Here is a 25,852-nt window from a genome sequence, read left to right on the forward strand (position 1 = left end):
AGGGAGTTCCACACGCTGACAACCAATGCCTCCCCCAACCTGAATGTTCCAGAATTTAATATTCACCAAAAAATGTACCTGCGGCCCACCATCTCATTTATCCAGAATCCTTGGGGTCTAGTGCATTTTGGAATTAAGAAGATTGTGGATTTTTGGACTTATAATATGTAAAATGTCCACTGGGGTCTGGGACAGCACTCAGATCAAATGAATTGATATTTCTGCAGTGAAACATATGAAGACAATAAATAGCCTCATATCAGTTCAAGTAAGGTTTTGTTGCCAAATTGGTTTAAAAAAATCTTTTGGTTTTCCAAGCTTTGTGGCTTTCAGAATTGCAGGTTAAGAGATTGTAGTGTTAGGTGAATTTGGTTGTTGTTTATATCATGTATAGTTGCTGTTGCTAGAGAAAACTTGTTTGCACACTCACCAGTCAGCAACAATCTGGCAACTCACAAACGACCTCCCAGTCCCTGGTATAAACAGAACTTGGTGATTCCCCTGACTGAAGAATGGGCCTCCTGGCTGTGAAGGCCGTTTGCTGACAAGTCTCGGGGAGGGCTGCAGTGGCCACATCAGCTTTGGCCCTCCTGATTCATGGCCCACCTCAGGCTGGATCACCCTCAATTCAAAGTAGGGTTAACTGCTTTCACAGAAAGTCGTATGTCTCAATTAGCTCAAGCTCAGCTACAAAAATATAATAGAAATGATTAACAGTATCTCTCTATAATAAAGTTATATCATTTTTTTCTGAGCTCCCTGTGTTCATCTAAAAACTTTTCTCTTGATATTTAATAGTTAATAGTTATTAGAAAATGCAAATACATGCAAATCTTAATAAGATTTGCATAAAACAACTTAGAAATTGCCAGAATCATTTTTAAACCTTTTAGAAGTCTATAGGTAATAGAAGTCTTTACAGGCAGCATACTAAGTAAGTCTAAAAATAGACTCAGATTCCCAAATGCTAGTAAGTAGCAGTTTCTTAATTTTAACTAGTATTTTTTAATTTAAGGAATACAGAAAATTATCCAGACCATGTCACAGAAATTAGGACATGGCCACGATTAATTCTCTTGTTAAATTTGTTTAGAAAAGATGTTTGGGTAAACAAGAAATCGCTATTTTCCATGGAAATGAATTTAAGAGTCATTGTTACACAAACAGCAAAAATGTGGAAGGGAGTTCATTTATATCAAGAAATTCTTTTAAGAATAAAACCAGCTATACATGTAGCTTCATGTCCAAATTGACAGCAAGGCAGTTCTGTAGTTGTTTTGCCCAAATCTGCTCCTTTCAAATGTACTTTGTTTCTACTTTTGAGGCAAAGAGCCTAAGTGGGGAACAGAAGGCCTAGGCTCTTTCCGGGGCAGGGGAAATAAACTTGCCCAAACATCTTCTGTCCACCCTTCCTTCTTCCTTCTGTTCTACCTTTTCCCGTGGTCTCCCTTTCCCTTTTCCTTCACTCACTCCATACTCTCTGCAAATGCTCAAAGAACCGAGGGTATGGTATCGGCTGATTGAAGCAGAAGCTGGACAGAGAAGTATTTACATTTCAATTACTTTTCTTGCCCACCTCAAATCCTACATGTTTTAATACCTATACTTGTGCTGGGTCTCCTGTCTCCTACCCCACCTCTCACTTGTCCCCGAGGGTCCCCACCTCAGGGTGGGCCCGGGCAGCTGCCCTCAGAGACCACCACGGAGGGGCCTATTCTGAGAATCCTGCACAGTGCTGAGCAGTGCCAAGGGGATTCTGTACTCAAGAGCCTCCTTCCCTATCTCAGTGTGAAGATGGTGCCAAGGTCTGGCTGAAGGCAAACAAGCACCTCTGAGGGTGATCTGGGATCATGGAAGTTACCCCAGTGTGGTCCTGTCGACACAGGCTCCAGAGTTCGCTGGGTTAGGGATCAGGGGTGGGTGGAATCTGGGGCTGTTTGAAATACTTCAACCAGGAGCCTTTCATTCTTTTGACCTTAGACATTTTTCTGCTTTATCAGCAAGGGCTGAAATAAATGGCATTTTTCTTAAAGTTTGATGGTACAGATAGACTTCTGCAACAGTGTTCACAAAGTATGGTGGAAACACATATCACTGGGGGGGGGGTTAGAGGAATGATTTTAGGTGGGATAAAAATTTTTATTTCAATACATAGGAATTTATTTTAATGTGTATTGAAAAAATAAACTGCATATTAAACCTATGATTTTACAGATATTATTACCTTTTTTTTAAATCTTCATTTTATTGAGATATATTCACATTCCACACAGTCATACAAAACAAATTGTACATTCGATTGTTCACAGTACCATTACATAGTTGTACATTCATCACCTAAATCAATCCCTGACACCTTCATTAGCACACACACAAAAATAACAAGAATAATAATTAAAGTGAAAAAGAGCAATTGAAGTAAAAAAGAACACTGGGTACCTTTGCCTGTTTGTTTGTTTCCTTCCCCTATTTTTCTACTCATCCATCCATAAACTAGACAAAGTGGAGTGTGGTCCTTATGGCTTTCCCAATCCCATTGTCACCCCTCATAAGCTACATTTTTATACAATTGTCTTTGAGATTCATGGGTTCTGGGTTGTAGTTTGATAGTTTCAGGTATCCACCGCCAGCTACCCCAATTCTTTAGAACCTAAAAAGGGTTGTCTAAATTGTGCATAAGAGTGCCCACCAGAGTGACCTCTCGGCTCCTTTTGGAATCTCTCTGCCACTGAAGCTTATTTCATTTCCTTTCACATCCCCCTTTTGGTCAAGAAAATGTTCTCCATCCCACGATGCCAGGTCTACATTCCTCCCCGGGAGTCATATTCCATGTTGCCAGGGAGATTCACTCCCCTGGGTGTCTGATCCCACGTAGGGGGCAGGGCAGTGATTTCACCTTTCAAGTTGGCTTAGCTAGAGAGAGAGGGCCACATCTGAGCAACAAAGAGGCATTTGGGAGGAGGCTCTTAGGTACAACCATAGGGAGGCCTAGCCTCTCCTTTGCAGCAACCGTCTTCCCAAGGGTAAAACCTATGGTAGAGGGCTCAACACATCAAACCACCAGTCCCCTATGTCTGTGGTCATGTTAGCAACCATCGAGGTGGGGTAGGCCAATACTCCTGCATTCTCCACAGGCTCCTCAAGGATGAGACAAAGTCAAGAAATCTATTAATATCAATTTAAAATAAAAGTAAATAAGAGTACTGACAGGGAACAGCGATTGCAAACACTAAGAAGGTGGCAAGAAAATTGCTGCCCCTACTCAAAGGAAGACAATATTTGGAAATCACATATACAATACAATTTTAATATCCAGAATATACAAAGAGATCCTACAACTGAACAACAAAAAGGCAAACAATCCAATTTAAAAATGGGCAAAAGACATGGATAGATACTTTTCCAAAGAGGAAATATAAAAGGCTCAGAAGCATATGAAAAGATGCTCACTTCACTAGTTATTAGGGAAATGCAAATCAAAGTCACAATGAGATATCCTCTCACACCTACTAGGATGGCCATTATCAAAGAAACAGAAAACTACAAGTGCTGGAGAAGATGTGGAGAAATAGGCAGGTACACTTATTCATTGTTGGTGGGAATGTAGAATGGTGGAGTTGCTCAGGAAGGCAATTTGGCAGTTCCTCAGGAAGCAAAGTATAGAATTGCCCCATATGATCCAGCAATTCCATTTACAGGTATATACTCGGAAGAACTGAAAGCAGGGACACTAACAGACATTTTCACACCGATGTTTACAGTGGCATTATTCATGATTGCCAATAGATGGAAGCATCCTCAATGTCCATCAGTGGAAAAGTGAACAAACAAACTGTGGTATATACATACGATGGAATATTATGCAGCTGCAAGACGGAATAAAGTCATGACGCATGCAACAAGAAGGATGAACCTTGAGGACATTGTGTTGAGTGATATACGCCAAAAACAAAAGGACAAATAGTATATGGTCTCACTAATATGAACTAACTATAACGAACAAACTCAAGAGTTTAATTAGCAAGCACAGGTTATCATAGATAGAGGGTTATCACAGATAGAGGGTAGAGACGGGCAACGGATGCTTGAGTACAGAATGATCAATAAGGTTGATTGTAAAGCTTCAGAAACAGCACAATACTGTATGATGACAGCACAATATTGTAAGTGTAATTAACAAAGCTGAGTGTGAGATGGTTGAAAACAGCTTGAGTTGTTTATGTCACCAGAAGGCAAGTTAGAGGATAAAAGCTGGGACTGTACAACTTAGCAAAACTTAGAGTAGACAATGATGGTAGTTAATTGTACAAATATAAGAAAATTTTTACATGAACAAGAACGTATGTCACTATTACAAGTGTTAAAAATGGGAAGATATAAGGAAAAAATACAGTTAATGCAAACTAGGATCTATAATTAACATTAACACCGTAATATTCTTTCATTAATTGTAACAAACACAATATGTCAAAGCGAAATGTAAATAAAGAGGGGGCTATAAGGGAGGGGTATGGGATTTTTTTCTTTTTTTTTTTTTTCCTTCTTTTCAGAAAAAGTGGGAATGTTCTCATATAGATTGTGGTGGTGAATGCACTAACTAGTGTTTATACCAGGAGCAACTGATTGTACACTTGGGATGGATTGTATGGTATATCAATAAAACTGTTTAAAAAAAGAAACAAAAAGATATAAGTGCTGGAGGAGAGGTGGAGTAAGAGGTATAACTATTCACTATTGGTGGGAAGTAGAATTGTGCAACCCCTCTGGAGGACAGTGTGGTGGTTCCTCAGGAAGCTAAGTAAGAGGGTGCCACGTTATCTGGCAATATGAAAGCAGGGACACGAATAGACATTTGCACACTGGTGTTTATGGTGGCAATATCCACGATTGCCAATGGATGGAGGTGGCCCAGGGTACATCAACTGATGAGTGGAAGGGTGAACTGTGGTGTACACATATGATGGAATATTGTATGGCCGCAGAAAGGGATGAAGTCATGAAGCACATAACTAGGTGAGTGAACCTTGAGGACATTATGTTGCACAAAATAAGCCAGAAACAAAAGGACAAATACTGTATGGTCTATGATATTGTCTGTATGTTTAAACTTCAACACCTGTGTGAGAGAAAAGGAAGAGATATTTATTTTGTATAAAATTTAAATTCTCTGTAGCACACTATCTAATTTAACCTGTCTGGTCAGTTTATTTAAACAACCTAAATACATGGAACCTAGAACAGGAAATGAGATCTTGTTATTCTGTACAGGTTAATGTAATACTCTGATACTTTCTAAAGTATTCTGGGCAGAAAATAAAATACTTGCAAAATCCTCTGAGGGAGGGGAGAAAAAAATGTGGAACTATAAAACTTCCCCAAATTTTAAAGCATATGAAGAAACCAGAAGATATGGATAACCCAAACCGCCAAATTAAAAAACCAGAGGAGACATAGAACTTGGAGCAATTAATCAAAGAAGTAATCAAAAACACTAGTATCATGGCTCAGAATACAAAGAACATCAAGACGACAGTAGAAGAGCATAAAGAAGAATTTGCAACAGTAAATAAAAATAGAGGATCTTATGGAAATAATCTGTTGATCAAATTTAAAAAATTCTAGAAACACATAGCACAAGATTAGAAGAAGTAGAGGAATGAATAAGTGAACACGGAGAAAGCAAGTTGGAAAGTGAAAGCACAAAAGAACAAATGGTGAAAAAAACTGAAAAATTTGAAATGGATCTCAGGGATATGATGGACAACATGAAGTGCACAAATACAAGAATCATTGATGTTCCAGAAGAGGAAGAAGAGAAGGGTAAAGGACGAGGAAGAGTATTCAAAAACGTTGGGGAAAACTTCCTCATTCTTCTAAATGATAAAAATATACAAATCATAGATATCCAAAAAACTCCAAACAGAATAAATCCAAATGAACTCACTGCAAGACATATTCTGATCAGATTGTCAAATGCTGAAGAGAAGGAAAAAGTTCTGAAAGCAGCAAGAGAGAAGCAATTCACCACATACAAGGGAAACAACATAAGACTAACTATTGACTACTCAGCAGCCACCATGGAGGCGAGAAGGCAGTGGTATGATATATTTAAAATTCCGAAAGAGAAAAATTGCCAACTAACAATTCTTTATCCAGCAAAGCACTCCTTCAAATTTGAAGGAGAGCTTAAAATCTTCATAGACAAACAAATGCTGAGAGAATTTGCTAACAAGAGACCTATCCTACAAGAGACATTAAAGGGAGCCCTACTGAAAGAGAAAAAAAGAAGAGAGAGGTCTGGAGAAGGGCACAGAACTAACGAGTTTTAGTAAGGGTACGTTAAAGGAAACAATGGGGGGGCGGGGACTATACCTGACAAATAAACACCAAAGGATATGATGGCTGATTCAAGAACTGCCTTCATAGTAATAACATTGAATGTGAATGGATTAAACTCCCCAACTAAAAGATATACATTGGCAGAATGGACTAAAAAACTATGAATCATCAATATGCTGCTTACAAAAGACTCACCTTAGACTCAGAGACACAAAGAAATTGAAAGTGAAAGGATGAAAAAAAAATATTCCATGCAAGCTACAGCCAAAAGAAAGCAGGAGTAGCAGTATTAATCTCAGATAAAATAGACTTTAAATGCAAGGATGTCATAAGAGACAAAGAAGGTCACTAGATACTAATAAAAGGGACAATCCAACATGAAGAAATAACAATCATAACTGTCTATGCACCCTATCAAGGTGCCCCAAAGTACATGAGACAAACATTGGCAAAACTGAAGGAAGCAATAGATGTTTCCACAATAATTGTGGGAGACTTCAATATACCACTCTCTCCTAAAGATAGATCAACCAGACAGAGGACCAATAAGGAACTGAAAACCTAAACAATGTGATAAAGAATTTGACTTAACAGACATATATACAGCATTACATCCCAAATCACCAGGATATACTTTCTTCTCTACTGCTCAAAGAACTTTCTCCAGAAAAGATCATATGCTGGGCCATAAAACAGGCCTCAATAAATTTAAAAAGACTGAAATTATTCAAAGCACATTCTCTGAACACAATGGAATACAACTAAAAGTCAATAACCATCAAAGATTTAGAACATTCATGAATATCTGGAGGTTAAAAACACACTCCTAAACAATCAGTTGTTTAAAGAAGACATAACAAGAGAAATTGCTAAATATCTAGAGACATGAAAACGAGAGCACAACATATCAAAACTTATAGGGATGTAGCAAAGGCAGTACTGAGGGGGAAATTTATAGCTCTAAATGCATACATTAAGAAGGAAGAATGAGCTAAAATCGAAGAACTAATGGAACTGAAGAAGCTAGAAAATGAATAGCAAACTAATCCTAGACCAAGCAGAAGAAAATAACAAGGATTAAAGCAGAAATAAATGACATAGAGAACAAAAAAATAGAATAAATAAAACCAAAACTTGGTTCCTTGAGAAGATAACAAGATTGACAAACCCTTAGCTAGACTGACAAAACAAAAAGAGAGAATACACAAATAAACAAAATAATAAATGAAAGAGTGGACATTACCGGGGATCCCAAAGAAATTTAAAAAATCATAAGAGGATACTATGAACAACTGCAGGCCAACAAACTAGATAATGTAGAAGAAATGGACAATTTCCTGGAAACACATGAACAATCTAGACTGACTAGAGAAGAAACAGAAGACCTCAACCAACCAATCACAAGCAAAGGGATCTAATCAGTCATCAAAAAGCTTCCCACAAATAAATGCCCAAGGCCAGATGGCTTCACAGGGGAATTCTACCAAACCTTCCCAAAAGAAATGACACCAATCTTACTTAAACTCTTTCAAAAAATTGAAGAAAATGGAACACTACCTGTTCCGGGTTGCTAATGGTGCTAGAATGCAAAATACCAGAAATGGATTGGTTTTTATAAAGGGGGTTTATTTCATTACAAAGTTACAGTCTTAAGGCCATAAAGTGCCCAAGGTAAGGCATCAACAATAGGGCACCTTCACTGAAGGATGGCCATTGGCATCTGGAAGACTTCTGCTAGCTGGGAAGGCACATGGCTGGTGTTTGCTTGCTCCCAGGTTGCGTTTCAAAATGGTGTTCTCCAAAATGTTGCTCTTGGGGTATCTGTCTTCTCTTAGCTGCAGGTCCTTTTCAAAATATCACTCTCAGTTGCTCTGAGGCCTTCTGGCTGTGAACCCCTTTATACAACTCCAGTGATCTAATTAACACTCAACCTGAATGGGCGGGGTAACACCTCCATGGAAATTATCCAATCAAATGTTTCACTCACTGTTGACTGAGTCACATCTCCATGGAAACAAAGAGTTCCAATCTAACCGACACCAATACACTACCTAACTCATTTTATGAAGCTAACATCACTCAAATACCAAAACCAGGTAAAGATGTAAAAGAAAGGAAAATTACAGGCAAATCTTCCCCATGAATACAGACACAAAAAGTATCAACAAAATACTTGCAAATTGAATCCAAAGACACATTAAAAAAATCATACTCTGTGACCAAGTAGGGTTCATCCCAGGCATGCAAGGATGGTTCAACATAAGAAATTCAATCAATGTAATACAACACATTAACAAATCAAAAGGGAAAAATCAAATGATCATCTCAATAGATGCTGACAAAGCATTTGACAAAATTCAGCATCCTTTTTTGATAAAAACACTTCAAAAGGTAGGAATTCAAGGAAACTTCCTCAATATGATAAAGGGTATATCTGAAAAACTCACAGCCAGCATAGTACTCAATGGTGAGAGACTGAAAGCCTTCCCTCTAAGATCAGGAACAAGACAAGAATGCCCACTGTCACCACTGTTATTCAACATTGTGCTAGAAGTGCTAGCCAGAGCAATCTGGCAAGACAAAGAAATAAAAGGCATCCAAATTAAAAAGGAAGAAGTAAAACTGTCATTATTTGCAGATGATACGATCTTATATTTGGAAAACCCTGAGAAATCGATGACACAGCCACTTGAGCTAATAAACAAATTCAGCAAAGTAGCAGGATACAAGATTAATGCACACAAGTCAGTAATGTTCCCATTCACTAGAAATGACCAAACTGAAGAAACAGTCAAGAAAAAGATTCCATGCTCGACAGCAACTAAAAAAAATCAAGTACCTAGGAATAAACTTAACCAAAAATGTAAAAGACCAATACACAGAAAATCATACAACTTTACTACAGGAAATAGAAGGGGACCTAAAAAGATGGAAAAATATTCTGTGTTCATGGATAGGAAGGCTAAATGTCGTTAACATGTCAATTCTACCCAAATTCATCTACAGATTCAGTGCAATTACAATCAAAATTCCAACAACCTTCTTTGCAGACTTAGAAAAGCTAGTTATCAAATTTATTTGGAAGGGAAGTTGCATCAAATTACTAAAAACATTCTAAAAAAGAAAAACTAAGTGTGAGGGCTTACATTTCCTGACTTTGAAGCTTACTATAAAGCTGCAGTAGTCAAAACAGCATGGTACTGGCACAAAGATACACATATTGATTAATGGAATCGAACTGAGAATTCTGAGATAGACCCCCACATCTGAGGTCGCCTGATCTTTGATAAGGCCTCCCAAACTACTGAACTAGGACAGAACAGTCTCTTCAACAAATGGGGCAGGGAGAGCTAAATATCCACATCCAACAGAATGAAAGAGGACTCCTACATCACACCCTATACAAAACTTAACTCAAAATGGATTAATAACCTCAATGTAAGAAACAGTACTATAAAACTCCCAGAAGATAATGTAGGGAAACATCTACAAGACCTTGTATTCGGGAGGCGGGGCAAGATGGCGGACTGGTGAGCTGTATGTTTCAGTTACTCCTCCAGGAAAGTAGGTAGAAAGCCAGGAACTGCGTGGACTGGACACCACAGAGCAATCTGACTTTGGGCATACTTCATACAACACTCAGGAAAACGTGGAACTGCTGAGATCAGCGAAATCTGTAAGTTTTTGCGGCCAGGGGACCCGCGCCCCTCCCTGCCAGGCTCAGTCCCGTGGGAGGAGGGGCTGTCAGCTCTGGGAAGGAGAAGGGAGAACTGCAGTGGCAGCCCTTATCCGAAACTCATTCTACTGATCCAAACCCCAACCATAGATAGACGGAGACCAGACACCAGAGAATCTGAGAGCAGCCAGCCCAGCAGAGAGGAGACAGGCATAGAAAAAAAACAACACGAAAAACTCCAAAATAAAAGCGGAGGATTTTTGGAGTTCTGGTGAACATAGAAGGGGGAAGGGCAGAGCTCAGGCCCCAGCTCAGGCCCTGAGGCGCATATGCAAATCCCGAAGAAAAGCTGATCTCTCTGCCCTGTGGACCTTTCCTTAATGGCCCTGGTTGCTTTGTCTCTTAGCATTTCAATAACCCATTAGATCTCTGAGGACGGCCCTTTTTTTTTTTTTTTTTTTTTTAATCCTTTTTTCTTTTTCTAAAACAATTACTCTAAGAAGCCCAATACAGAAAGCTTCAAAGACTTGCAATTTGGGCAGGTCAAGACAAGAGCAGAACTAAGAGAGCTCTGAGACAAAAGGCAATAATCCAGTGGCTGAGAAAATTCACTAAACACCACAACCTCCCAAGAAAAGGGGGGTGTCCACTCACAGCCATCATCCTGGTGGACGGGAAACACTCCTGCCCATTGCCAGCCCCATAGCCCAGAGCTGCCCCAGACAACCCAGTGTGGTGGAAGTGCTTCAAATAACAGGCACACACCACAAAACTGGGTGTGGACATTAGCCTTCCCTGCAACCTCAGCTGATTGTCCCAGAGCTGGGAAGGTGGAGCAGTGTGAATTAACAAAGCCCCATTCAGCCATCATTTGAGCAGACTGGGAGCCTCCCTACACAGCCCAGCAGCCCAGAACCGCCCTGGGGGGAAGGCACTCACCTGTGACATAGCACAGTCATCCCTCAACAGAGGACCCAGGGTGCACAGCCTGGAAGAGGGGCCCACTTGCAAGTCTCAGGAGCCATACGCCAATACCAAGGACTTGTGGGTCAGTGGCAGAGACAAACTGTGGCAGGACTGAACTGAAGGATTGGACTATTGCAGCAGCTTTAAAACTCTAGGATCACCAGGGAGATTTGATTGTAAGAGCCACCCCCCCTCCCTGACTGCCCAGAAACACGCCCCATATACAGGGCAGGCAACACCAACTACACACGCAAGCTTGGTACACCAATTGGACCCCACAAGACTCACTCCCTCACTCACCAAAAAGGCCAACCAGGGGAGAACTGGCTGGAGGTGAACAGGTGGCTCGTGGATGCCACCCGCTGGTTAGTTAAAGTGTACTCCACAAAGCTGTAGATCTGATAAATTACAGATAAGGACTTCAATTGGTCTACAAATCCTAAAAGAACCCTATCAAGTTCAGCAAATGCCAAGAAGCCAAAAACAACAGAAAATTATAAAGCATATGAAAAAACCAGACGATATGGATAACCCAAGCCCAAGCACCCAAATCAAAAGACCAGAAGAGACACAGCACCTAGAGCAGCTACTCAAAGAACTAAAGATGAACAATGAGACCATAGTACGGGATACAAAGGATATCAAGAAGACCCTAGAAGAGCATAAAGAAGACATTGCAAGACTAAATAAAAAAATGGATGATCTTATGGAAATTAAAGAAACTGTTGACCAAATTAAAAAGATTCTGGACACTCATAGTACAAGACTAGAGGAAGTTGAACAACGAATCAGTGACCTGGAAGATGACAGAACGGAAAATGAAAGCATAGAAGAAAGAATGGGGAAAAAAATTGAAAAAATCGAAATGGACCTCAGGGATATGATAGATAATATGAAACGTCCAAATATAAGACTCATTGGTGTCCCAGAAGGGGAAGAAAAGGGTAAAGGTCTAGGAAGAGTATTCAAAGAAATTGTTGGGGAAAACTTCCCAAATCTTCTAAACAACATAAATACACAAATCATAAATGCTCAGCGAACCCCAAATAGAATAAATCCAAATAAACCCACTCCAAGACATATTCTGATCACACTGTCAAACACGGAAGAGAAGGAGCAAGTTCTGAAAGCAGCAAGAGAAAAGCAATTCACCACATACAAAGGAAACAGCATAAGACTAAGTAGTGACTACTCAGCAGCCACCATGGAGGCGAGAAGGCAGTGGCACGATATATTTAAAATTCTGAGTGAGAAAAATTTCCAGCCAAGAATACTTTATCCAGCAAAGCTCTCCTTCAAATTTGAGGGAGAGCTTAAAATTTTCACAGACAAACAAATGCTGAGAGAATTTGCTAACAAGAGACCTGCCCTACTGGGGATACTAAAGGGAGCCCTACAGACAGAGAAACAAAGAAAGGACAGAGAGACTTGGAGAAAGGTTCAGTACTAAAGAGATTCGGTATGTGTACAATAAAGGATATTAATAGAGAGAGGGGAAAAATATGGCAAACATAAACCAAAGGATAAGATGGCTGATTCAAGAAATGCCTTCACGGTTATAACGTTGAATGTAAATGGATTAAACTCCCCAATTAAAAGATATAGATTCGCAGAATGGATCAAAAAAAAATGAACCATCAATATGTTGCATACAAGAGACTCATCTTAGACACAGGGACACAAAGAAACTGAAAGTGAAAGGATGGAAAAAAATATTTCATGCAAGCTACAGCCAAAAGAAAGCAGGTGTAGCAATATTAATCTCAGATAAAATAGACTTTAAATGCAGGGATGTTTTGAGAGACAAAGAAGGTCACTACATACTAATAAAAGGGGCAATTCAACAAGAAGAAATAACAATCGTAAATGTCTATGTACCCAATCAAGGTGCCACAAAATACATGAGAGAAACACTGGCAAAACTAAAGGAAGCAACTGATGTTTCCACAATAATTGTGGGAGACTTCAACACATCACTCTCTCCTATAGATAGATCAACCAGACAGAAGACCAATAAGGAAACTGAAAACCTAAACAATCTGATAAATGAATTAGATTTAACAGACATATACAGGACATTACATAGCAAATCACCAGGATACACATACTTTTCTAGTGCTCACGGAACTTTCTCCAGAATAGATCATATGCTGGGACATAAAACAAGCCTCAATAAATTTAAAAAGATTGAAATTATTCAAAGCACATTTTCTGACCACAATGGAATACAATTAGAAGTCAATAACCATCAGAGACTTAGAAAATTCACAAATACCTGGAGGTTAAACAACACACTCCTAAACAATCAGTGGGTTAATGAAGAAATAGCAAGAGAAATTGCTAAATATATAGAGACAAATGAAAATGAGAACACAACATACCAAAACCTATGGGATGCAGCAAAAGCAGTGCTAAGGTGGAAATTTATAGCACTAAATGCATATATTAAAAAGGAAGAAAGAGCCAAAATCAAAGAACTAATGGATCAACTGAAGAAGCTAGAAAATGAACAGCAAACCAATCCTAAACCAAGTAGAAGAAAAGAAATAACAAGGATTAAAGCATAAATAAATGACATAGAGAACAAACAACAATAGAGTGGATAAATATCACCAAAAGTTGGTTCTTTGAGAAGATCAACAAAATTGACAAGCCCCTAGCTAGACTGACAAAATGAAAAAGAGAGAAGACCCATATAAACAAAATAATGAATGAAAAAGGTGACATAACTGCAGATCCTGAAGAAATTAAAAAAATTATAAGAGGATACTATGAACAACTGTATGGCAACAAACTGGATAATGTAGAGGAAATGGACAATTTCCTGGAAACATATGAACAACCTAGACTGACCAGAGAAGAAATAGAAGACCTCAACCAACCCATCACAAGCAAAGAGATCCAATCAGTCATCAAAAATCTTCCCACAAATAAATGCCCAGGGCCAGATGGCTTCACAGGGGAATTCTACCAAACTTTCCAGAAAGAACTGACACCAATCTTACTCAAACTCTTTCAAAACATTGAAGAAAATGGAACACTACCTAACTCATTTTATGAAGCTAACATCAATCTAATACCAAAACCAGGCAAAGATGCTACAAAAAAGGAAAACTACCGGCCAATCTCCCTAATGAATATAGATGCAAAAATCCTCAACAAAATACTTGCAAATCGAATCCAAAGACACATTAAAAAAATCATACACCATGACCAAGTGGGGTTCATTCCAGGTATGCAAGGATGATTCAACATAAGAAAATCAATCAATGTATTATAACACATTGACAAGTCAAAAGGGAAAAATCAATTGATCATCTCAATAGATGCTGAAAAAGCATTTGACAAAATCCAACATCCGTTTTTGATAAAACACTTCAAAAGGTAGGAATTGAAGGAAACTTCCTCAACATGATAAAGAGCATACATGAAAAACCCACAGCCAGCATAGTACTCAATGGTGAGAGACTGAAAGCCTTCCCTCTAAGATCAGGAACAAGACAAGGATGCCCGCTGTCACCACTGTTATTCAACATTGTGCTGGAAGTGCCAGCCAGGGCAATCCGGCAAGACAAAGAAATAAAAGGCATCCAAATTGGAAAAGAAGAAGTAAAACTGTCATTGTTTGCAGATGATATGATCTTATATCTAGAAAACCCTGAGAAATCGACGATACAGCTACTAGAGCTAATAAACAAATTTAGCAAAGTAGCGGGATACAAGGTTAATGCACATAAGTCAGTAATGTTTCTATATGCTAGAAATGAACAAACTGAAGAGACACTCAAGAAAAACATACCATTTTCAATAGCAACTAAAAAAATCAAGTACCTAGGAATAAACTTAACCAAAGATGTAAAAGACCTATACAAAGAAAACTACATAACTCTACTAAAAGAAATAGAAGGGGACCTTAAAAGATGGAAAAATATTCCATGTTCATGGATAGGAAGGCTAAATGTCATTAAGATGTCAATTCTACCCAAACTCATCTACAGATTCAATGCAATCCCAATCAAAATTCCAACAACCTACTTTGCAGACTTGGAAAAGCTAGTTATCAAATTTATTTGGAAAGGGAAGATGCCTCGAATTGCTAAAGACACTCTGAAAAAGAAAAACGAAGTGGGAGGACTTACACTCCCTGACTTTGAAGCTTACTATAAAGCCACAGTTGCCAAAAGAGCATGGTACTGGCACAAAGATAGACACAGATCAATGGAATCGAATTGAGAATTCAGAGATAGACCCTCAGATCTTTGGCCGACTGATCTTTGATAAGGGCCCCAAAGTCACTGAACTGAGTCATAATGGTCTTTTCAACAAATGGGGCTGGGAGAGTTGGATATCCATATCCAGAAGAATGAAAGAGGACCCCTACCTCACCCCCTACACAAAAATTAACTCAAAATGGACAAAAGATCTCAATATAAAAGAAAGTACCATAAAACTCCTAGAAGATAATGTAGGAAAACATCTTCAAGACCTTGTATTAGGCGGCCACTTCCTAGACTTTACACCCAAAGCACAAGCAACAAAAGAAAAAATAGATAAATGGGGACTCCTCAAGCTTAGAAGTTTCTGCACCTCAAAGGAATTTCTCAAAAAGGTAAAGAGGCAGCCAACTCAATGGGAAAAAATTTTTGGAAACCATGTATCTGACAAAAGACTGATATCTTGCATATACAAAGAAATCCTACAACTCAATGACAATAGTACAGACAGCCCAATTATAAAATGGGCAAAAGATATGAAAAGACAGTTCTCTGAAGGGGAAATACAAATGGCCAAGAAGCACATGAAAAAATGTTCAGCTTCACTAGCTATTAGAGAGATGCAAATTAAGACCACAATGAGATACCATCTAACACTGGTTAGAATGGCTGCCATTAAACAAACAGGAAACTACAAATGCTGGAGGGGGTGTGGAGAAATTGGAACTCCTATTCATTGTTGGTGGGAGTGTATAATGGTTCAGCCACTCTGGAAGTCAGTCTGGCAGTTCCTTAGAAAACTAGATATAGAGTTACCATTCGATCCAGCGATTGCACTTCTCGGTATATACCCGGAAGGTCGGAAAGCAGTGACACGAACAGATATCTGCACGCCAATGTTCATAGCAGCATTATTCACAATTGCCAAGAGATGGAAACAACCCAAATGTCCTTCAACAGATGAGTGGATAAATAAAATGTGGTATATACACACGATGGAATACTACGCGGCAGTAAGAAGGAACGATCTCGTGAAACATATGACAACATGGATGAACCTTGAAGACATAATGCTGAGTGAAATAAGCCAGGCTCAAAAAGAGAAATATTATATGCTACCACTAATGTGAACTTTGAAAAATGTAAAACAAATGGTTTATAATGTAGAATGTAGGGGAACTAGCAGTAGAGAGCAATTAAGGAAGGGGGAACAATAATCCAAGAAGAACAGATAAGCTATTTAACGTTCTGGGGATGCCCAGTAATGACTATGGTCTGTTAATTTCTGATGGATATAGTAGGAACAAGTTCACAGAAAGGTTGCTATATTATGTAACTTTCTTGGGGTAAAGTAGGAACATGTTGGAAGTTAAGCAGTTATCTTAGGTTAGTTGTCTTTTTCTTACTCCCTTGTTATGGTCTCTTTGAAATGTTCTTTTATTGTATGTTTGTTTTCTTTCATACAGTTGATTTAAAAAAGAAGGGAAAGTTAAAAAAAAAAAAAAAAAAGAAAAACAAGGAAAAAAAGATGTAGTGCCCCCTTGAGGAGCCTGTGGAGAATGCAGGGGTATTGGCCTACCCCACCTCCATGGTTGCTAACATGACCACAGATATAGGGGACTGGTGGTTTGATGGGTTGAGCCCTCTACCATAGGTTTTACCCTTGGGAAGACAGTTGCTGCAAAGGAGAGGCTAGGCCTCCCTATGGTTGTGCCTAAGAGCCTCCTCCCGAATGCCTCTTTGTTGCTCAGATGTGGCCCTCTCTCTCTGGCTAAGCCAACTTGAAAGGTGAAATCACTGCCCTCCCCCCTACGTGGGATCAGACACCCAGGGGAGTGAATCTCCCTGGCAACGTGGAATATGACTCCCGGGGAGGAATGTAGACCCGGCATCGTGGGACGGAGAACATCTTCTTGACCAAAAGGGGGATGTGAAAGGAAATGAAATAAGCTTCAGTGGCAGAGAGATTCCAAAAGGAGCCGAGATGTCACTCTGGTGGGCACTCTTAAGCACCCTTTAGACAACCCTTTTTAGGTTCTAAAGAATTGGGGTAGCTGGTGGTGGATACCTGAAACTATCAAACTACAACCCAGAACCCATGAATCTCGAAGGCAGTTGTATAAAAATGTAGCTTATGAGGGGTGACAATGGGATTGGGAAAGCCATAAGGACCACACTCCACTTTGCCTAGTTTATGGATGGATGAGTAGAAAAATAGGGTGAAGGAAACAAACAGACAAAGGTACCCAGTGTTCTTTTTTACTTCAATTGCTCTTTTTCACTCTAATTATTATTCTTGTTATTTTTGTGTGTGTGCTAATGAAGGTGTCAGGGATTGATTTGGGTGATGAATCTACCACTATGTAATGGTACTGTAAACAATCGAAAGTACGATTTGTCTTGTATGACTGCGTGGTATGTGAATATATCTCAATAAAATGAAGATTTAAAAAAAAAAAAAAAAAAAAAAACTACAACCCAGAACCCATGAATCTTGAAGACAGTTGTATAAAAATGTAGCTTATGAGGGGTGACAATGGGACTGGGAAAGCCATAAGGACCACACTCTACTTTGTCTAGTTTATGGGTGGATGAGTAGAAAAATAGGGGAAGGAAACAAACAGACAAAGGCACCCAGTGTTTTTTACTTCAATTGCTCTTTTTTCACTTTAATTATTATTCTTGTTATTTTTGTGTGTGTGCTAATGAAGGTGTCAGGGATTGATTTAGGTGATGAATGTACAACTATGTAATGGTATTGTGAACAATCGAAAGTGCGATTTGTTTTGTATGACTGCGTAGTATGTGAATATATCTCAATAAAATGAAGATTAAAAAAAAAAAAAAAAGACCTTGTATTCGGAGGTCGCTTCTTAGACCTTACACCCAAAGCACAAGCAATGAAAGAAAAAATAGATAAATGGGAACTCCTCAAATAAAAGCTTCTGTACCTCAAAGGAATTTGTCAAAAAAGTGAAAAGGCAGCCAACTGAATGGGAAAAAATATTTGGAAACCACATATCTGACAAAAGACTGATACTTGCACATATAAAGAAATCCTACAACTCAATGAGAACAGTATAAACAGCCCAATTATAAAATGGGTAAAAGATATGAAAAGACACTGCACTGAAGAGGAAGCACAAATGGCTAAAAAACACATTAAAAAATGTTCATCTTCACTAGCTTTTAGGGAGATGCAAATTAAGACCACAATGAAATATCATCTTACACCAATGGCTGCTATTAAACAAACAGGAAATGACAAATGCTGGAGAGGATGTGGAGAAATTGGAACTCTTATTCGTTGCTGGTGGGACTGTATAATGGTACAGTCACTCTGGAGGACAGTCTGATGGTTCCTTAGAAAACTAGATATCAAATTACCCTTCAATCCAGCAATTTCACTTCTACGTAAATATGCAGAAGATCTGAAAGCAGTGACACGAACAGATATTTGCACATAGCGGCATTACTCACAACTGCCAAGAGATAGAAACAATAAAATGTCCTTCAGCAGATGAGTGGATAAAAAAATGTGGTATATACACACGATGGAATACTACACAACAGTAAGAAGGAACAAGGTCATGAAATATATGACAACATGGATGAACCTTGAAGACATAATGCTGAGTGAAATAAGCCAGACACAAAAGGAGAGATATTTTATGTTATGACTAATGTGAACTCTGTGAAAAATGTAAAATAAATATTTTATATTGTAGAACGTAGGGGACCTAGAGATAGACAGCAACTGTGAAGGGGAACAATAATCTAATAAAAGCACCTAAACTACTGAGGGTAATCTCAATGCTATGGGAATGCTCAGGAATGATATGGTTTGCAAACTTTCTTGGGTATGGTAGGAACATGTTGGACACAATGTAGCTATTTTAGGTTATTCGTTTTTCTTATTCCTTTGTTTTGTTAGGGTTTGTTAATTTTCTTGGCGAATGGTAAGGACATGTTGTAAGCAATGCAGTTATTTTAGGTGGTTTTCCTTATTCCTTTGTTTTGTTTGAATTGTTTTCTTTTAATTTTTTGATAAAGTAAAAAAAAGCTATTGCATTTTTAAAAATTAGCTTCAATGTAGTTATTTTAGGTTACTTGGTTTTTCTCATGCATTTGTTGGATTATGGTTTGTTAATTTTCTTGGGGTATGGTAGGAACATGTTGGAAGCAAGGTTGTTATTTTAGGTTATTTATTTTTCATATTCCTTTGGTTATGGTTTGTTAATTCTCTTGAGATATGGTAGGAAGCAAAGTAGCTTTTTAGGTTGTTTTTCTTAATCCTTTGTTTTGTTTGAAGTATTGTGTTTTTTGTTTGTTTGTTTAATTTTTCAATAAATAAAGTTAAAAAAAAAACAAAACTTTCCCACCTAGGGAACTCCTGATATTCTCCCACATTAGGGACTCCCAATTTAATAAGGAAAGCCCTTGATTTTGAGGCTTGACCTTATGAAACTTATTTCTATAATGGTGAAGCTAAGCCTACTTAAAATTATGCTTAAGAATCACACCCAGAGAACCTATTCTGTTGCTCAGATGTGGCCCCTCTCTCTCTAAGCTAAACTCTGAAAGTAAATTCACTACCCTCCCCCTACATGGGACAAGACTCCCAGGGGCATAGGTCTCCCTGGCAACATGGGACATGACTCCTGGGGATAACACTGCCCCTGGCATCACGGGATTGACAATGCCTTCTTGACCAAAAGGGAGAAAAGAAATGAAACAAAATAAAGTTTCAGTGGCTAAGAAATTTCACAGAGTCAAGAGGTCATTCTGGAGGTTACCCTTAAGCAGTCTTCAGCCAGATACTGCAATCTGCCACAGTATGCCAAGCCCCGACCAACAGTATTCCTGAAAACCCTAAAGATTAACCTGGACTCTATCTAAGACTATATAAAAGTTTTACTTATTAAGTTTATTTTTTTCAGAAACTTAAAGCCTCCAGGTTGTTCCTATGCCAGATAAGCCCCAAAACCCAGATGTACCAGACTCTCCAAAAACATGAACCAGTTTCATTCCTTTACCCTGTAATGCTGACACGCCCTTTCAGCACAAAAAAGTTAGAATGGTCATTGGCTAGATATCCCTGAAGACTGACAGAATGATCAAAGGAGAGGGAGGAGTTGTAATGGAGAAGTTGGGATTTAACAACGAAGTACGACTACTGACTCATTATATACGTATTTCTTTTTAGTTTCTAGTGTATTTAGAGTAGCCAGAAGGAAATATCTGAAATTACTGAACTGTAATCCAGTAGTCTTGATCTTTGATAATGACTGTGTAACTATATAGCTTTTATCTTGTGGCAGTGTGATTGTAAAAACCTTATGACTGACACCTGTTTTATCCAGTGAATGGGTAGATGAGTAATAAAATAAAGACATGTATGGGAAAAAAAAAAAAACAAAAACGGCTGACACTCAAGCAGTCCGTGGTTTATTGCTCCCCACTCTCCATTGACAACCAGGGTCAGGGGCTCAATATCAGGTAGAAAAATATAGCAGGATAAATGTGGCTTCTGCCCTGATCCTTACACTTTCAAATGTATACCTTAAATATGTGATATAAGTTATGGATGAACAGGATGAAGTGAAAGCCTAAAGAAGTCATCATTTTTCTGGTTGGTGCTCCACAACACTTAGCTAGTCTATGGTCAATAATCCCATCTAGAAAGCTAACTCATCAGTTATCTGAGGATGCTTTGCTCCCAGTTTACCTTGAAGGGTATACCAAGAAGCTTTAAAGATTCAAGGTCAAACATTTATGGCTGCTTTTCCAACATTTGTTACATTGGTCTCATGGTTGCTTGCTTATGTCTGCTTTTTCAGGAGCATCACATTGGCCCATGCTCCATGGCAGAGAATTTAAGCACATGAACCTCTACAACTTCCTACAGCCGCCCCTGTGCCTGGTGCTCAGAAATGTATTCACACCAAGATCCTGAGCTTCCATAAGAAGATAGTCCCATCCCCAGATGAGCTGACTGGAGATATACTTTTTTCAATTAAATAGATAATATGGAGAAAATGGACTCTGTATTCATACAGGAAGTATAATATCCAACTGGATTCCCTGTTGCTCAATCTTTAAGAAAAGTTTGATTGACAAAAAAACATTTAAGAAGGGTATGCAGTCCATGCATTCTTCTCTTGGTCCTAGGAAACCTACCCTAGGCCAGCAGAGAGCTCTGTGTATGGCCACAAGATTTGGCCAGTGAAAAAACTGCTGTAGCCACATGGCCATCAGCCCACATTGAGGGCTTCATGACACATGACCAGAGGTGTAACAGGTCACTTCAGGGCTTTAAGGACTTGGGGCCTCAGGTCACAGGGTCCTCTCTAGGAAGACTGTGAGGAAATTTCTCTCTTATTTCACCACTGGGATTAATTACCCCTCACCTGCTTGCAGACGCTGTGACTGGTGCAGCCTGGAGACCCATCGGTGGCACATGTGCAGTGAGTGACAGACCCTCCCACATGCCATAATGTACTGACCTCCCTGTGGCTTCATCTGGTTTCTTCCTATTTACATTTTCCATGTTAATTTCTCTGAGCCACAAATTCTTTATCAATATAAAAGGGATACTAGGCCTATCATGAGAATTTAAAAAGATGTATATAAGCTGCTTTTATTCTTTAGTATACACGCTAAATGTGTTGCAATGATAGCTAATATTTGAGTGCCAATGTGGGCCATGACTTATTCTAAGCATTCTGCAAGTATATTTAATTCTCACACAACTCCATGAGGTTGGAGTGTTAAGAAATTTGACCGAGGTCTCAAAGCTATCATAGGTAAAAATTTGGATTTGAACCCTGGCCCCCTGACTCTGGGCACATGTTTTGAACTCCTACTAGTAAGGGAGCTATTACTTTAAAAGCTATTTAAAAAAAATAATTATCCTGGTCTCTTTTTTTCCTAACCATTTACTCTTAACATACTCTTAATCTTGTATTCAATATATTTATATAAGCTGCCTTAAACACTTTATGGAACAAGGTGGGGTACAAACAAAGACAACAATATAAATATAGACCTTGCATTATACTTAACACTCTTGGAGTTATGAGTAAGTATTAATACATATATTACCTTTGTATCCTTGCTCTGTCTCCCTGAGATCAATTTTGGTTATTGGTTTGAAATCAGTGTCCCATAATCGTATACACCCATCTCGGCCACCAGTGGCAAAACCTTCTTCGCAGGCATACATGCTAAAGATTCCAGCCTGTTGATTAAAAGCAGGTAATACTCAATGCTGCTATCATTCTCAGTAGTCATTATAGATGAATCTTGACAATTAAAAAAATAAAACAAAGCAAAAAAAAATACAAACACAAAACCTTGTTTTTTTATTGAAATCCTGGCAATAGACAAAGTACCATTTATAGTATCAGCTAGATTAAGAAAAATAATCATAACCTTCAAAGCAAACTAATTCAAGTGCTCCATTATAATTACTAAATTGATGGCAGATTGTTAAAAAAAAAAATCATTCAGGAATACACTGGTTAAAGCAGATATGGAATTATAAATTCCTTTATGTGACACCTGACTCTGACAAGGAAAATTAAAACAAGAGAGGTGCTTCATGTAAGTTGCTACCCAAGATAATCAAGTAAAGACAAATGGGCCAGGAACATAAACATTTTTACAGGTATAAAGGTACTTAAAATGCATCTTCATGAGCTCAAGGGGCATCACCTGAATCTAAGCATAAGTATAAATTCAATTTGTGTTGGCCTGTTAGGCATATCATTCAAAAATGCTCAGAACACCTGAAATAGTTTCATAACTTAAAGATGCTCTTCTGCCAGCAAATATTTTCTTTGTTCAAAAGTGCTACAAGAGTAAAATGTTGATGTAAAGATCCAGTGCAAAGCAAAATTAGGTTACTAAGGCAGCTGTTTTTACGAATGAGTACAAACCTAAGTTCTTAACTGTTTTAAGAGCTACTTCATGATTAGCGAAGCCAAGAAAATTTGTCTTCAACATAGAAGACAATGGAAATCTAAAATTTCATGGCTCTTTTACTAAGGTTTGCTTAAACTTTTCACATTAAGAGTTAATAGGAAATGAGTTTGGAGGCAATAAGCTAAAGGTTTGTCAAGTCACCATTAAGATTTTATCAAACTTCTATTTATTGTGATAGGCTTTACCTTCCCCCTCTTCTCTGCATTCTTCTCTGGGCATTTCCATGTTATTATCTGTAAATATAACAACGCAACTATTTTCATGTGTGTCAAAAGAGGGCAGAGTGATAAGAAGAAAAGTTTTCCCTGTTCTTTAAGAGCAGACCATCAAAAGGGAGAACTTTATCATGGGTTTGCACTTGCATTTTCAGAGCCTGTGACACACTCTGAAGTGGAGGGGACACCCTGAGGAAATGCCACCTTGTCAACCAGTGTAAAGTAATAGCAGACTTCACCCTTCTTATTCAAACTGTGGTCAGCAACAGAAACATCAGGCCAGATCTTCTGAGTCAGAACCTGCATTTTAACAAGATCCCCGGGAGATTCGGAGGCAAGTTAAAGTTTGAGAAGTCTGGTCTAGAAGATGAAACTGATGATGAAATAGTTCTCATCTTCTGTCAAGCTATTGTTAATGAATAACAATTCTAATTTAGCTAATCAATAATTAAGATGAAGGTTAATTAAGTTATGTTTTTGAAATATTTTTTTCTTTTAGGTGAACAAAAATAATTGGGGAAATAGTTTTGAATGTTTAGGGAGTGTTCAACAGTCCTCTGAACCTAAAGCAGTAGGAAAAAAAATATATAGACATTTATAACCTTAACTTGTTTAATAAATCACCCCAAATTTCCACATCGTAATACTTACACTGTGTGCTCCTTGGATAGTGCGCACTAAATTGAGCCCCTTCCAGACATAGATATCGCCATTTAAAGCACCAGAGTAGGTGATGTCTTCTTTGGCACATGCAAGGCAAAGGATGGTCTGAAGATCCCCTGTTTTGCCAAATATCCCTCTCTTTGCAGTCAGGGCATTTCCACACAGTGTCCAAAACTAGAAAGTAAGCGATAAAATAAATACATCCAAAAACTGAGTATTCTGATGCATGTTATTGGTATTGTTACCTTATGTTTTAGTACTTTTTATGTATTGCAGATTGCTATATCTGATTTAGGCACAAATAACTTGTTTCACAGTGACAGAGAACCACAAAACATTTTAGCAAACTACTAGCAGCATGATAGAAACCTACACAGTATTTTTAACCTTCCAAGTTTCAGAATTTCAAAACTCTGCTAGTTTGCTCCACGGTGATCATAAATATCAATGTTCTTGGAGTTGGAATTAAGTGAACAAATCATCAAACTACAGTTTGATTAATTCTTTGTCAAATTATAAAACTAGTTTAGGCTCACTGCAGAAGTCTAAAAATACACAGCCTGCTGTTAACATGTTGATCTATCTTCTAGGTATTTTTAATGTGCACACAATTGAAAATAATTCTTTCTAAGTGATAAATCTTTTCTGTATAAATGTTACACAGAAATATGTTTGTAAAAATGAGTTATATTTCCATACAGCCAAATAAGTGATTAGGAATTTCAGTGATAGTTGCATAATTTATCCTGCAGAAGACCATTCCCATAAAGCTGAACCACTTTACAGACAGCAGCAAGGAGACATCCAAGTTTGTATAGAATTAAAATATTTTTGCTTTGACACAATTTTTGTAAATATATAGACTAGTATAACCTGTCATTTAAGTAGCTCTCGCAGTTTATAAAGGTTCTTCACATATTAAATTATTTGACCGCCATTAAACTGTTAAGAATAGGCAAAGGAAGATATTATGCCCATTTGGAAGTGAAGGAAAGTGGACATGAGTGGCTATCCAAGGTGAGGGTTTAGAGGGGGTTACATAAGAAACTACTGGAATCTTGATCTTTGCCTTGAGAACTTGAAATCTGATGGAGAAGGAACACAAAGAAAAGAGACAATTTTAAGACTGCAAATTCAGACTAAATACAAGTGGGAAGGAAATTCAAAGGCAGAGAACCATTTGAATCGATTGGAATGAACATGCGCAGCATTTGGATTAGTGATGAGGAAGAACCTGCATCTGGGTTCACAAGGGCAGGAGTCACCAAATCCAGGTCACAGGAATGAGTGGGAAGAAAGCAACAACAACCCTAGTATTTTGTGCCTGCGGGAAAGGAAAATGGTGGTCCTGTCAGCCCAGCTGGGTATTTAGTGACACAGTTCTAGGATGATTAGAGGAAGGCCGCTGTGAGGGAGTGGCAGGGGCTGATGTGCAGGACTGGGAACCTGACGGGCAGATGGGCAACCACACACCAGCTCCTCCTCTTACAAAAGAGGGAAATGCCAACTCTGGACTTGTTTCTTTGGGTGCTATTATTTTCATGAGAATAAAAAGATCTGGGGGAAAACCAGGTATAAGCTTTGAATGAACTTGAATGTAAACAACTCCTGACTGTACAAACATACCATGCTATTAGGCAGACATTTTTGTTTCCCACTATCTCTCCCCAAACATGAAGATTAAAAGGAAGGTAATTATTTGGTCCTTTAAGTTGGGTGTGCACCTCTGACCTGAGTAATTTAAACATTTCTAGATGGACAACCACAACAAACAATTATCCTCAGACCTCACT

At 38.4% G+C, this 25,852-nt stretch overlaps 1 protein-coding gene across 4 annotated transcripts in view; it reads right to left on the reverse strand.

The window, feature by feature from the left end:
• The window catches only part of EML6 (EMAP like 6), a 333,322-nt gene that overhangs the window by 140,036 nt on the left and 167,434 nt on the right, over positions 1-25,852 (reverse strand). For all 4 annotated transcript variants that reach the window (XM_037806998.1, XM_037806997.1, XM_037806996.1 and 1 more), the window contains 2 exons: positions 24,048-24,233; positions 22,300-22,435 (listed from right to left, as the gene is read on the reverse strand). In XM_037806998.1, the coding sequence (XP_037662926.1) occupies positions 22,300-22,435; positions 24,048-24,233 (322 nt within the window). The remainder of the gene's footprint in view (positions 1-22,299; positions 22,436-24,047; positions 24,234-25,852) is intronic.

Source organism: Choloepus didactylus, chromosome 17 (assembly GCF_015220235.1).
Source record: "Choloepus didactylus isolate mChoDid1 chromosome 17, mChoDid1.pri, whole genome shotgun sequence".
Classification (NCBI taxonomy): domain Eukaryota; kingdom Metazoa; phylum Chordata; class Mammalia; order Pilosa; family Megalonychidae; genus Choloepus; species Choloepus didactylus.